This window comes from Macrotis lagotis, chromosome 5 (genome assembly GCF_037893015.1).
Source record: "Macrotis lagotis isolate mMagLag1 chromosome 5, bilby.v1.9.chrom.fasta, whole genome shotgun sequence".
NCBI lineage: Eukaryota > Metazoa > Chordata > Mammalia > Peramelemorphia > Peramelidae > Macrotis > Macrotis lagotis.
Window position 1 is genome coordinate 70721686 of NC_133662.1, and position 14635 is coordinate 70736320.

General features: G+C 33.8%; 1 protein-coding gene across 1 annotated transcript in view; it reads left to right on the top strand.

Annotated features, from left to right (window-relative positions):
* Window positions 1–14635, top strand: part of BCKDHB (branched chain keto acid dehydrogenase E1 subunit beta) — a 275861-nt gene that overhangs the window by 55856 nt on the left and 205370 nt on the right. Inside the window, 3 exon segments of the mRNA XM_074237385.1 lie at window positions 877–1010; window positions 2212–2367; window positions 3709–3817. Of these exon segments, the coding sequence (XP_074093486.1) occupies window positions 877–1010; window positions 2212–2367; window positions 3709–3817 (399 nt within the window).

A 14635-nucleotide genomic window follows, 5' to 3' on the forward strand; every position in this document is an offset into this window, starting at 1 on the left:
ATTCAGTTCTCCTGCAAGAATAATTATCTGTATGTATATAAATAGCAGATTTCCTTTACTTGGTCAGGGACAACTATTGGTTTCTTTTAAAGTGATTTATAGGAAACTGAATTTTTAAACTTAGAAAGAGGAATGGACTTTTGAACTTAAAAAAATGTGAATTAGGCAGTAATACAAAAGGTTGGCAGTGATACAAATTAGAATCAGTTTCAAAAAATGAAAATATCATTTTGATTTTCTCACCCATTACTGCTTAGCATAGTAACTGGCTCATAGTAGAAAATAAATACTAACTTATAATAATATCACATATATACATTCATGTATGCAAACATATACATACATATGTTCTAGGAGTGGAAAAACATGCATTTTCCTTTTTAAAAATTAAATTTTTTCAAATTAAAATGTTATTTTCAGATCCACTTTTTCTTTCTCCCACTTCCCTCCATTACTGAGAAAGTAAAATGCATACACATATATGTATGTATATATTAGTATAGTTGTCTGGGTATATATATATATATACATATATGTATATATACATATATGTATAAAGAGATGTGGGTTTGAGTAGGTCAATGAATTAGGTGTATATGTATTATATATTAGGTATATATATATTATAAGTGCTTACTTTTTGCTTAATTGACTTACAAAACACTTTCCTCAAAAATCATCCTGTGAAGTAATATGACATATGTAAGAACTTTTTATGTATAAGGATTTCGAAGGTCTAAGAAGTTTTAAGTGCTTTTAGGGCTATGGATGAATGAAGCATTTTATAGTATACTTTACTGAATTTCAGACATTTGTGTCTTGAATTTCACAAGTGCCTCAACTTTGGCATATTAAAAGTAACTTTTTTTTTGAAAGGTAAAGACAGAGTTTTTAATACTCCATTGTGTGAACAAGGCATTGTTGGATTTGGCATTGGAATTGCAGTTAATGGAGCTACTGCCATTGCAGAAATTCAGTTTGCAGATTATATATTTCCTGCCTTTGATCAAGTAAGTATACTTTGTTTTTTCTTTTTTTAAAAAAATTTATTTATTTAAGGCAATGGATTTAAGTGACTTGCCTAAGATTACATAGCTAGGCAGTTATTAAATGTCTGAGGTTGGATTTGAACTCAGGTCCTCCTGACTCCAGGATTGGTGTTCCAGCCAATGAACCATCTGGCTACCCCTTAAGTGTACTTTATTAACAAAGTCTATACAGTGATAGACTTAAAATTTTATATAGATTCTTGCTCATATTTCTTTTTTTTTTTAGGTTTTTTTTTGGTAAGGCAAACAGGGTTCGTGGCTTGCCCAAGGCCACACAGCTAGGTAATTATTAAATGCCTGAGACTGGATTTGAACCCAGGTACTCCTGACTCCAGGGCCAGTGCTTTATCCACTATGCCACCCAGCCGCCCCCCTTTTTAGATTTTTTTTTAGGTTTTTGCAAGGCAAACGGGGTTAAGTGGCTTGCCCAAGGCCTTGCTCATATTTCATTATAAGTTCTCATTAGAGAAACTATGTATTGTGTTAGAGACCTTCCTCTCATTCTTTTTTATTAACTCGACTTTTTGTTTGCTTGCCTCCAGAAGTCAGTAATGGGTAGAATTTGCAAAGAAACAGATTTTGCCTGGATTAAGAACAACTTCCTAGCACTTAGAACTGCTTAAAAGTGGAATGGACTGCACAAGGATTAATGATGTCATATCTCTAGAAGTTTTCAATCAGAGTCTGGATGACTACATCTAAGGATATCAAGGAATAGATACCCTCTGAGGTTCCTTTGAATCTTGAGCTGTAACGTTGTGGTATCAATGTACCACTTGGGTACCATGATTTGGTTTTCTCTTTGTAATTGACCTCAATCCTACACATCTTAAATAATATCTTTGACTTTATCTTTTACACATAAAGAGCTCATTGGTTAAATGTATTACCTGTTTATATCTGTCATTCTCCATTAAAATATAGCTCTGATTTGTGTGACATAGAAATTCCCTAGGACTATTGAAGGCTAGATTATAATGCGTCTTATCAGTCTAGCAAGGTTTTGATTTATGTACTCAGTGATGGGCCCAGTGTTTTCTGTCCTAGACTCACTCTTGTGAAGTGATCAGTGTAACATTTAAGGCTCTGACAAGTTTATTTGAGCAAAGTACATGTAATAGAGGGGTATTAATGACTCATTTTATTATGTTTTCTTTTTTAGATTGTTAATGAAGCAGCAAAATATCGTTATCGCTCTGGAGATCTCTTTAATTGTGGAGGCCTTACAATAAGAGCCCCTTGGGGTTGTGTAGGCCATGGGGCACTTTATCATTCTCAGTGTCCTGAGGCCTTTTTTGCTCACTGTCCAGGAATAAAGGTAAAATCACTACATTGATTGTGTTTGATGTGCAATTTTTCTCTAAATTCTTTTAATTGGAAGTAGTATTATGCTCATTGACAGAAGAATGGAACAGGAGGTTTTGGACTTGATCTTCATTTAGTTGCTTTTATGAGACCTTTTGTTATAATTCTCATAGAGCTCAAAGAATAAGCTAAAACAGTACAATTCCACAAATTTTTGTTAGGGCCCTACTAGGCAGGTTCAAAGACCTTGGGAATGAAAAGGTAAAAAAATGACAGAAGGAACTTCTTTTCTCACCAAAGGGATAATATCCCCAAGTGATTGTTATATAAAATATAAACTGTGTCAAAGGAAGGGATCCTGCAAGGTGCTACAAGGTCTCTTGAGGTCAAAACTCTATTATTTCCTATCAGGTATAATTTTTAATCACATGATCCTAGATGGCTTCCCCCCCCCCCCCACTCCTTTTACTGTTAAAATTTTTAAGCCCTAAATTTGGGTTAGGCAGAACTTTAATTTTCTTTTAGAAGGAAAGGAGGGTGTACTCAGTTTACTAGATCAGATTTTTGTTAAGGTTAGGAAGCATATTCCTGAAAAGTTAGTTTTGAAGCACTTCAATATATTTGTTTTTCTTCCATCTTATTGATGTCTTATTCTCTTCTTTGGATTTTATGGTATATCAATGTTATTCATAGCTGACTCTCGATGTATTATTAATATAATTTGGAAACAGTAACTTGTGAGAGGACCAGATGTTAGGCAACAGTGGCTTTTAGTAGCTCAGCAAAATATTATCTCATAATCATTATTTATCAACCATTTTCTCTTGAAACACAAATATGAATTGGTCTTATTTAGAAGATGTTTTATAAATCTGAGTTCATTATGATGTATCATGATGTAAGTCTGCTTTACTTGTTAAATAAATTAGATGCAAGTTGTAAAAGTATCACATGTCATCAATTAAATGTAACATACCCTATAGAGTAGAGCGTGTTGTGAATAGGAAAACTTGAGGTTTTATCCTGATTTTGCTGATAAGTATTGAGTATTGTGGGTTATATATATATTAAACCTTTTTTTTAATATCTCAGGATTTCAGGTATCACAGATGAACTCGATTAGGGGAAGAATACACTTCCACCTTTGCTTTTTTTAAAATAAGCACTTTTTGGCTTACAAATCTGGTGGAATTTTAAATAAAGACTAGTCAATTTAAATTGATTTTATATTGTATTTAGCTAGTAGATATTGATTCTTTTAAAAGGACATTCCTTTCTATAAATTTTATTTAATCAGTATATGGCAACTTTTACATTGGTTTGAAAGTTCCTCTCTCTCTTTTTTAATTGACAGATAGTTGTACCTAGAAGCCCTTTCCAGGCCAAGGGACTACTTTTGTCATGCATAGAAGACAAAAATCCTTGTATATTTTTTGAACCTAAAATCCTTTACAGGGCATCAGGTAAAATGTCTTTCTATTTTTTCCTATTACATGTATATGAAATGTTTGTTAGATATTATTATGCAAACTTCGGATGATGGTTTTTCATCATTAGCCTTGATTTTATATTTCCCATAGAGGAAAATTTCTACTTGCTTTGATGCTTCCTATATTGTTCTCTCTTCAAATATAACTTTCTGTGGCAATTTAGCTAAGAACTAATGAGTCATTTTTGAATTCATTTTTTAAAAAGCCTATTTCTCCCAGTGAGTCATCAGACTTTTTCCTAGAGGCAGCATAGTGTAGTGTACAGAACAAAAGATTGGGAGTCTGGTGGTATTTCCTATCTCAATTTTGCTGCTAATTAGATGTGACACATGTCATGTTATTTAACTTTTCTGTGCCTTAGTTTCCTTATATGTAAAATGAACTGATGCTGACCTTAGATGATTTCCAGTCAATTCAATAAAACATTTTTGTGATCTGGAGCAAATTCAGATCTAATTGAATATTTATCTTTCAAATAAAAGCAATCAAAATTTAAAAGTTTTATTTAAAAATATAGGATACAAAATCATCTTTCCTGAAGAATATTCAATATTAGAAATAATAAAATTTGCATGCAAAATTAATATACTTCATTACAGTTTAAATTTTGTCTTAAATACGTAATGAAATCAATGCATGATTTAAAAACTCATAAGACAGTTGACTTTTGAACATAACATAGCATATTTATGTTTTATTGAAAACTAGATAGAAGATTCTTAAAGGAGACCATACCTTTATGATTCTAGTTTACAAGTTACTGTTTTTGGACATTTTTTTTGGGGGGGGAATAGATTTGATTTGATAAGTATTTTAAGCAAGGTCTCTATTAAGTCCTCTCATCTGAGATTAATTATTCAATCATTAAGGATTTATTAAATGTCTTATGGACAGGTACTTTGCTAGGCATTGGGAATACAAAGAAAAAATGAAAGTGATCTTTTCTCTCAAAAATTTTGAATTTTATTAGAGGAGATGTGTGTATATCTATCTCTATCTCTATACCTCTATTTCTCTATATCTCTATATATCTCTATATCTCTAGCTCTAGCTCTGTCTCTATCTAATCTGTATCTGTATCCACACAATGTAGTCTTTTGCGGGTATAGCATGAGTATTGAAGGAGATTAGGAAGGGTTTCATATGGGAGATGGTACTTCAGTTGACATTTGAAGGAAACTTGAGATTCTAAGAGGGAGGGATGATAAGGGAGAGCATTCTAAGCCTGGGAGATAGCCATTGCAAAAGTATGAAGACAGAAATTGAAATGGTGTACATGAATACTTAGAGCTCTCCTTTGGTTAGATCAGATAGTGAATTATATATAGTCAGTCTGGAGAGGGAATTTGGGGTTGGAGTATGAAGAACATTAAAAGTCAAATGGAATTTATGTTTGCTTTTTTCCCTAAAATTTAAATACTTTATTTGTTGTTCCAACTACATGCAATGGTAGTTTTACCATTTTTTTTGCAAGATTTTGAGTTTTACATTTTTTCTCCCTCCCTCTCTTCCCTCCCCCTCCCCTTAATAACAGAAAGAAATCTGAAATAAGCTATATATTTATAGCCATACTAAATAAAGGTTGAGATTCATCATGTTGTAAGAGAAGAATCATATCCAAACAGAAGAAAGAAAATCTTAGTGAAAAAAGACATATTTCATAAGATAACTTTTGAAAATTATGTTTACTTTTAAAGGAAATAAATAATTATTGAAGTTTATTAAGTAGAATGATACTCTGGTCAGATCTACACTTTAAGAAAATCAATTTAACAACTGTGTGGAGGATGGATTAAAGTTGGGAGAGAAGTGAAGTTGTAGCAATAGTCCAGACCAGATATGATAAGTTCCTGAACTGGGGTGGTGGGCATGAGAATAAAAAGAAGGGCAAGGATGTGAGAGAGGTATTGTTCAAGGACATTAGTCTCCTTGTTATTTCTTTTTTTTTTTAGGTTTTTGCAAGGCAAATGGGGTTAAGTGGCTTGCCCAAGACCACACAGCTAGGTAATTATTAAGTGTATGAGACCGGCTTTGAACCCAGGTATTCCTGACTCCAAGGCTGGTGCTTTATCCACTATGCCACCTAGCTGCCCCTCCTTGTTATTTCTTGAAAAATATACTTTATCTTCTGACTCTGGACTTTTTTTTACTGGCTGTCTCCCATGCATGGAATGCTCTCTGTCCTCTAACTCCTGGCTTCTACAGGGAAGCTTTTTCTGATCAGTCTTAATTCTAGTGCCTTCGTTCTGTTAATTATTTCCAGTTTATCATATATATATATATATATATATATATATATATATATATATATATATGTTTATATGTATATATGTATATGTATATATATATATATATATATATATATATATATATATATATATATACATACATATAGCTTATTTGTGCAGTTATCTTTCTTGGTATTCTCATGTTGTTGGAGGGGTTAGTGTCACCAATTTAAGATTAAGAAGTCTTGAAAATGAAAGAATTCACAAACAGTCCTGGAATTTGAAAACCACTCAGGATTTATTTTAAAAGCCTGCAAAGATTAAGATCTTTTCTCTTCTTGGAAAAGTAGCAAGTAGTTTGTAAGTTGCTTGAGGGCAGGAGAGTAACAAAGGCTCAATGAGGTTTGAGACAGAGAGAGAAATGAGAGACAGAGACAGAATGACTGAGACACACAGATGAGGGAAGTTTTATAAAGTCTTGCCCCCTCCTCAGGTACAGAAGGATCAGGAAGAGTACCTGACTGAAACCAGGTAAAAGGCTGGAAACTGTGGGGGGAGGGGTTGGTAAAAATGAGGAGAGGTTACAAATTTACATTTAAAAGCGGAGCAGTAGGAGTCAATTTACATCATAGGAACAGAAAACATTACCTTACTAGGCAAAATTTAATAGTGTAAAAGTTTGCAAAATTTATTCCTAATCACAGTATCTCCCATGTCCATAACTCCTTTCATCACTTAGTGCTTAATACAGTACTGGACGCATAGAAGGTGCTTAATCCATATTTATTGACTAATTGATTAGAAATGACAGGATTTGGCAACTAATTGGATATTTGGGGTGAGAGAGAATTGAGAGTCTGAAAATGATGCTGCAAACTTTGTTTCCTGAAAGGATAGTAGTGAGTGACTTTGATAGAAACATGAAATTTCTGTTTGAGGAGGCTATGAATTATGAGTTCAGTTTGAACATATTGACATGTCAGCATCCAGTTTGAAATGTCTAATAGTTGGAGTTTCAAGGCTGGAGTTCAGGAGAGAGATGAGGACAGCATAGCTAAATCTAGGAGTTAGGGGAGGTGATGGTGCTTCTAATGAGAGAATAGAGAGAGAAAAGAGAATTGAACCTAGAGCTTTGGTGTATTCTTCTAGTTAATAGACATTCCCTGAATGGTGAACCAGAAAAATCTATTGTAAAGTAACAGTCATATAGGTATGAAAACCCAAAGAAGATCAAGTATCCAAGAGGAAATTGTGGATTTCAAATGCTGCTGAGAGTGAAGACATATGGGGACTGGGAAAAGATCTTGATATTTTTCAATTAAGAGATTGGTAGCTTTCAAAAGTAATTTCAGTTGAATGATGAAGTTGGAAATCACGTTGCAAAGGGTAGAGAAGTGAGAAGAGAAGTGGAGGCAATGAGTTTTAACAACTTTTTCTAGGAGATTGACTATGCAACCTCATGTCACAGTCTAATACAATGCAGTAAATATTTATTAAGCAACTATTAAGTGCTGGGGATACAATTCATAAAAAGAAAGACAATCCCTGCCCTTGATGAGTTTATAATTTGAAGGTGGAGATAGCACATGAAAGGAAGCAGAAGGGGATAGGGAAGTTGGACAGTACAACAGAGGGTACCCAGCAAATGGGGGTATCTTGTTCCATGGAGTTGAAACTAGGCAGGACAGCAGATGCAAAGTGGAGTAGTCTGAGAGTCCAGTTTCTGCTTTCTATATAAGAGGGCATTGGTGTCAGTCATGAAATTAGCTACATGGTGGTGAGTTTAGAAATGATGAAGTTGTCTTGGGAGGAACATTTTTGCTCTGTAAAATTGAACCTAGGCAGGACAACAGATGCCAAGTGGAAACATTTTTTTTTTAAAAAGAATTATCTGAAATTGACACAGTTATTGGTTAGGAAAACCATTTTTTTTTTTTTAAAAAATGAGTATTACAAAAATGAAAATACTCCAATTAATAGATCATGGAATAGTTATCCCAAGTAGCAGAATCTTGGAAAATGAAATTGATCAAATCTTATAAGAATTACAAAAGTAAGCAACCAAACAAACCTTGATACAGTTGGATTTATAAGAGAGTTTATAAAAAATTAAAGAGCAATCTATATCAATGCTTACATATTATTCTCAAAATTGAAGACAGAAAATGTTATACCAAGTTGTTTGTTAGTTTATTTATTTGTTTTTGGTATGGAAAAATTATGGTTCTTCTACTTAAACTAAGAAAACGTAAATCAAAGAAAGAGAATCTAATTAATTATTCTTCGTGAGTATTGCTAACAGAAATTTAAAGAAATCCTAACAAGAAGACTATAGTAATATATCAAAAGAAATTATTCACTGTTATCAATTTTTGGAAGTTTTTCTTGTGGAGAAGATGGGAAGAGATAGATTAAATCAGGAGATCTTAATTTGGGTTCTGTGAACTTGTTTTAAATTGATTACTTTATTTCTTTTTAAAAAAAAATTTTTTTTTAGGTTTTTGCTAGGCAATGGGGTTAAGTGGCTTGCCCAAGGCCACACAACTAGGTAATTATTAGGTGTCTGAGGTCAGATTTGAACTCAGGTACTCTTGACTCCAGGGCCGGTGCTCTATCCACTGCTCCACCTATCCGCCCCCTACTTTATTTCAATATAATTGGTTTTCTTTGTAATTTTATACAAGGAAAGTATAACATTAATTTATACTAAAAATTTTACAAGGGGCGGCTAGGTGGTGTAGTGGATAAAGCACCGGCCTTGGAGTCAGGAGTACCTGGGTTCAAATCTGGCCTCAGACACTTAATAATTACTTAGCTGTGTGGCCTTGGACAAGCCACTTAACCCCATTTGCCTTGTAAAAAACCTAAAAAAACAAAAAACAAAAAAAACTTTCCAAAGCATATACATAGAAGAGTAATGTTTAATATGATTTGAAAAGTTCAAAATCAAAGGTATAGGTTATTTTCTATGGAGAATCATGAGAAACTTTTCCAGTAAAGATAGGAACATAGTATTTAATATAGTTCTAAAAATGCTAATGATAGCAATAAACCAAAGGGGGGAAAAGTAGAATCTTGAGCTTTAGCAAAGAGGAGACAAAATTATCCCTATTTGAGGCCAACATGATGATTTACTTAGAAAATCTCAGAAAAGCCATAAAGAAAGTGAGATTATTGTGAAGTTAGCAAGACACAAAACAAATCCACAAAAATCAATAGTAAATCTCTATGGCAAAAATAGAATCCAGGAGGAAATAAGAGAAAAGAAAATTTCATTCAGAATTATTGCAAAATGCATGACATATCTGTAAATCAGCATGTCAAGACACTTAATATTATATATAATTATAAAACATTTTTAAAAAAATAAGAAATGATTTAAATAATTAGAGAACTGTTTATTGCTAATGATTAATCCATGCCTAAATAATGCAAAATTACATAGATATTCCATACCAATTATACTCTCAAGGGGGGGTACTTTATAAAAGCAAGACAAATAATTATTCATTTGTGGGAACAAAAAGTCTAGAATCTCAAGGAAAATGAAAGGAAAATGAAAATGAATGAAATGAAAAAAGTGGGAAGGAGGGAGGGCAAGGGAGTTTCAGCCAAAGTGACTGCTTAAACAGAAGGCAGATTCTTTCCAGCCCCCTTACTTCTCCACCTAAGTCCTCCACAGTAGCACTAAACTGATTTACTTGATAATGTAATGATCAAGAATTCTAATGAGGGAACTTCTAGGACAAATGTCATTATGAAGCTAGCATGCTCCTGGAACTTTTCCCTTCACAAAACTAAATGAAGCCAGTGCATAGACATTAAAGCTACAGATCTCACCAAAAAAAGACAAGATTCAAAGAAGTTTTCAGTGTCATCCTGGAGGATCTTCTGTGAAGGTCTGTCTCTGGGGGAAAAGGGGAAAGTAAAATCCTATTAGAAGGGAGAGTGGGAAAGATAGCAGGAGGTTTTTAGCCACAGTCTAGTCCAGGTTCAGGTCCCAACAGCTTGACAACAGTAGAGGTCCCAGAAACTAGATAGCAAACCAGCAGGGAGGGTCCCAATCCCAAAGAAAGTCTGAACCTCGGGAACACTGGAGCAAAAGTCAGGATTGGGTTAGGGCAAGCCGCTGCATAGGCAGAACCTGGACATAAAGGATGAAACAAACCTCTGCAAAGGCAAGGCCTGGACTTCACAGGCAACATCTTGGCCAATAACGAACCAGAGATCAGACCCCAGCCCCAGCAAAAAAAGCTTTCTATACCCTGGAATTAGAGCTCAGACAATCAAGAGGAGCAAAAAAGCTAAAGGAGCACTCACTAAAGAAAGCTACTATGCAGATAAAGATGATAACAGTGCCTCCTCAAAAGAAGAAAACAGTGAAAAATTATCTATAGGGTAAGTCTCAAAAGAGTCTATGCATTGGAATCAAATTCAAAAGCTCATAGGAGAGCTTAAAAAAGAATTTAAAAACCAAAGAAGAGAGGAAGAAGAAAAATGGAAAAAATGAAATGAGACTCATGCAGGAAAATTATGAAAAATTGACCAAAGAAATCAGCTCCTTTAAAAGTAACCAACTGGAAAAAGATTGCAAATCTTCAAAAAATAAAATTTACCAACTGGAAAAGGAATGCAAGTCAGCAAAGAGTAAAGTTAACCAACTGGAAAAGGAAACACAAAAGCTAATTGAAGAAAATAAAACCCTAAAAATTAGAATTGGATAAATAGGAACCAATGAATATGTGACACTACAAGATTTCATCAAAGTAAAAAAATATTGAAAAAAATTGAAGTAAAGTACCTTTTAGGAAAAGCAAATGATGGAAAAAGATCCAGGAGAGATAATTTATGAATTATTGGACTGCCAGAAGTCCTAGATCAAAAAAAAAAAGAATGTGGAAAACATCTTTCAGGAAATTGTCAGGGAAAACTGTCCAAATTTGCTAGAGGAAGATGACAAAATAATCATTGAAAGAATACACAGAACTCCTCTAGAAAGAGATCCCAGGACAAAAACTCCAAGGACTCTCATGGCTAAATTTCAGAACTCTCAAATAAAGGAGAAAATACTGCATACAGCAAAAGGAAGCAATTTAAACACAGAGGAAACACTGTCAGACTAAAGAGGACTTATCAGCTTCAACATTGAAGGACCAGAAGGTCTGGAATACTATACATTGGAGGGCAGAGGACCTTGGATTGCAACCAAGAATTTAGTACCCTGCAAAATTCAGCATATTCAATGAAATAGAGGACTCCCAAAATTTTCTGATAAAAAGACCAGAACTGAACAGAGAATTCAGTCTCCAAATGAGACTCAAGAGATACATAAAAAGGTAAGCAAACAAAACAAATGTTAGTCAAATAACATTAAATGGTATACAACTCTATGAGGAAAGATATAATACTTGAGAATTGTTTTTCTCTTAGGATAGTTAAATGTTTGAATATAATTGAAGAGATTAGATTTAGAGGATATGGATATGGTTGATTCTTGTCTTTTCATTGAAGAGGACTAAGGTAGACATCACTATGTTGAGGCAAAAAGCCCAGATGAAAAGCTGAGGTGTTTACTCTAAACTTATGTGTCTCAGTTTCCTTTGACCTACTTTAATTTTGTTTTGCTCACAAAACTTAGGACTTTTGATGAGGAGGGCATCCTGTCCTGAGCAGTCCAGATAAAAATGTTTCCCATCCCTTAGCATCAGTTGTAAAGTTCTTAAGACAGACCTTCTGTACTTGGAGCATTTAGAGACTCTAGTTGATTAAATCAGAAGTGACTTTAGGGGGGAACCTATTTAGAAGGGTTGGACATAATTCTCAGTTAACAAGGGTTTAAATATCATGGTTGGGGAGCTAAAGGTGGGGAGTGTGAGAGAAAGTATATTTAGGGGGGGTAACAAATGGCTTTGCATCATTTTTTTACTCATGAGAATTATGAGTCCTTGGAGGGTTCTGGAAAAGGGAGTAAGGTATAAAATGAAAATCTCAATGAGAAACTACTCATTCACTCTTGAACTATAGGAAAGGTAAGCAGAGTCTGAGGGCAATAGAATGAAGGAAAACAATTGTGTAGAATATGTGCCTAGCATTTTATAAATATCTCTTTTGATTCTCACAATAACCTTGTGATGTAGTTGCTATTATTTTCCTCATTTTGTAATGGAAAAACTGAGGTTAACTGCCTTGTCCAGGGTCACACAGCTAGTAAGTGTCTGAAGCTGGATTTGAATTCTAGACTTCTTGTTTCCTGGCCTTATACTTTCTGTATTGTAGCAGGCTAGCTTCTCAGTGTTAAATATTTTCTGTAAAACTGTGTTTGGAGGCAGGAACTTTACATTCTAGTCAAATCAGATTGTGTAATTTAGTTTAGTCAAGTGAAATTTTTTATTTTATTTTTTATTTTTATTTATTTTATTTTTTTGCAAGGCAATGGGGGTTAAGTGGCCTGCCCAAGGCCATACAGCTAGGTATTAATAAGTGTCTGAGGCCGGATTTGAACTCAGGTACTCCTGACTCTAGGGCCAGTGCTCTATCCACTGTGCCACCTAGCTGCCCTGGTCAAGTGGAATTTAAACAGAGGTCTTCCTCACTCCAAATCCAATACTCTTTACACTAGTAATATCAAACAAATAGAATTGAGCCACTAAACCAAATATAAGCATTCTTGTTACTTGGTGACTTAGAAAACCATAAACAAGGGACAGCTAGGTGTTGCAGTGGCTAGAGTGCTGGTCCTGGAGTCAGTAGGATCTGAATTCAAATGTGGTCTGAGACACTTAATAATTACCTAGCTGTGTGACTTTGGGCAAGCCACTTAAACCCATTGTGTTGCAAAAACCAAAAAAGAAAAAAAATGAATATTATCTATTTTCTTTTATTCTTATTTTGTTGAATATTTTCCAGTTACTTTAATGGGCTCAGTCATAGGCTGCAATGAGTCACATGTTTGACCTTTTTCCTCTTTATACTATATAATGATGCTACTGATGATGATGTTTGACCCTTGTTCTCAAAGATGACCATGACATGCCTATGAATTGGATTTGACTGAGGGGAGACTGTGCTAAATCACCAGCATTGCTTTCTTCTTCAGAACCATCTGGGTCTAGTAGCCAGATATGAATCAGAATGACTGGAAACAGCCCTGGATGCGAGGCAATTAGGGTGAAGTGACTTGCCCAAGATCACACTGCTACTAAGTGTTTAAAATTACATTTGAACTCAGGTCCTCCTGACTTCAGGGTCAAGTCCACCCTTTTGCCATCTACCTGCCTCATATACTATATATAACCTCTTTATCAGCTCTGAGAACATGGGAAATTTGATGACAGGTGTGGAGGGGGAAAAAGACAAGAAATCAGGACCATTTTTAGCGAATGGGGTACATCCCCAAAAGAACAAGCTGCTTCAGAACGTTGCACTTAGTTTGGTTAGTGTTCAGTGGACTCATGGGGTCAAAGGAAAAGCTGATGAAAAGGAGTTCAGTATGAACTTGAAACGTTATACAAGGTGTTAGTGTAATTTATTCAATTCAACGGAAGTAAATTAATATGAAATGGAAAAATGAAGCAATATATTTGGAAAATCAAATGTAGATGAAGTTTTTCTTAATTATATCTTTATAATTGATAAAAGAAGAATATTTATCATATATTTTAATATACAAGTTGTAGGAGAAACTGCAGAAACAGAAAATAAGTGTTTTATTTATGTCATTTTAATGTCTGTTTGCCAAGACAATAGTAGTCATATTTATTCACAGTCTTAGGGGGTAGCTTTTTCTAATTTTGTTCTTTTGTAAAGCAAAAAAAAAATTAAGTACTGTACTTTCTGTAGTTACTTATGTGAAATGTACAAAAATTAAAGAATGTTATTACTATATGATTTAGCTTTAACATTCAAATAAGTGACAATTTTTTGATATATGATGATACTGAAAATATCATTTAATATCTATTATCTAAAAATGTCAAAGATTTATTTAGAAAATATTTGGTGATAGGAAGTTAGTGTTTTTTAAAGTTATTTGTACAGTGACAAGCATAGAAAATGGTTATGAATTAGAGAAAATGAGTCAGCATGACATTATTAGATCTAGGTGTCTTATGGAGATGCTATTTTGATATGTCTTTTAATCTTTTCACTTTCCTTTAATTGAACAAATATGACATCAGGGATGTAGCAGTAAATCTAACTTTCATCAGTGGTTGTTATAGTAACAAAGTAGGTAAGACTAAAAGCCTTGTACAAATTATATTCCAGTGTTCAAATTACTCTTTCAGGCAAGTATATTAATAGTTTCAAGGATGTTTTGTAGGAAATATATTAATTTTGCATAAATTATTATGTTCTGACGAGAACCAAAATGGCTTTATTGGCCTTAGCTTTTATAATGTTACCAGATATAAGAAAACAAGATTGAAGTCTTAAAATATCATTAACATCTACACTAGGTAATGGGGAAATAACTTATTAGATTATTTGACTGATTTTGTTTGATATCATTGAAAGTACTTCATTACTTCAATAAAAACTAGGAAATTTATTATTAGTGATAGTC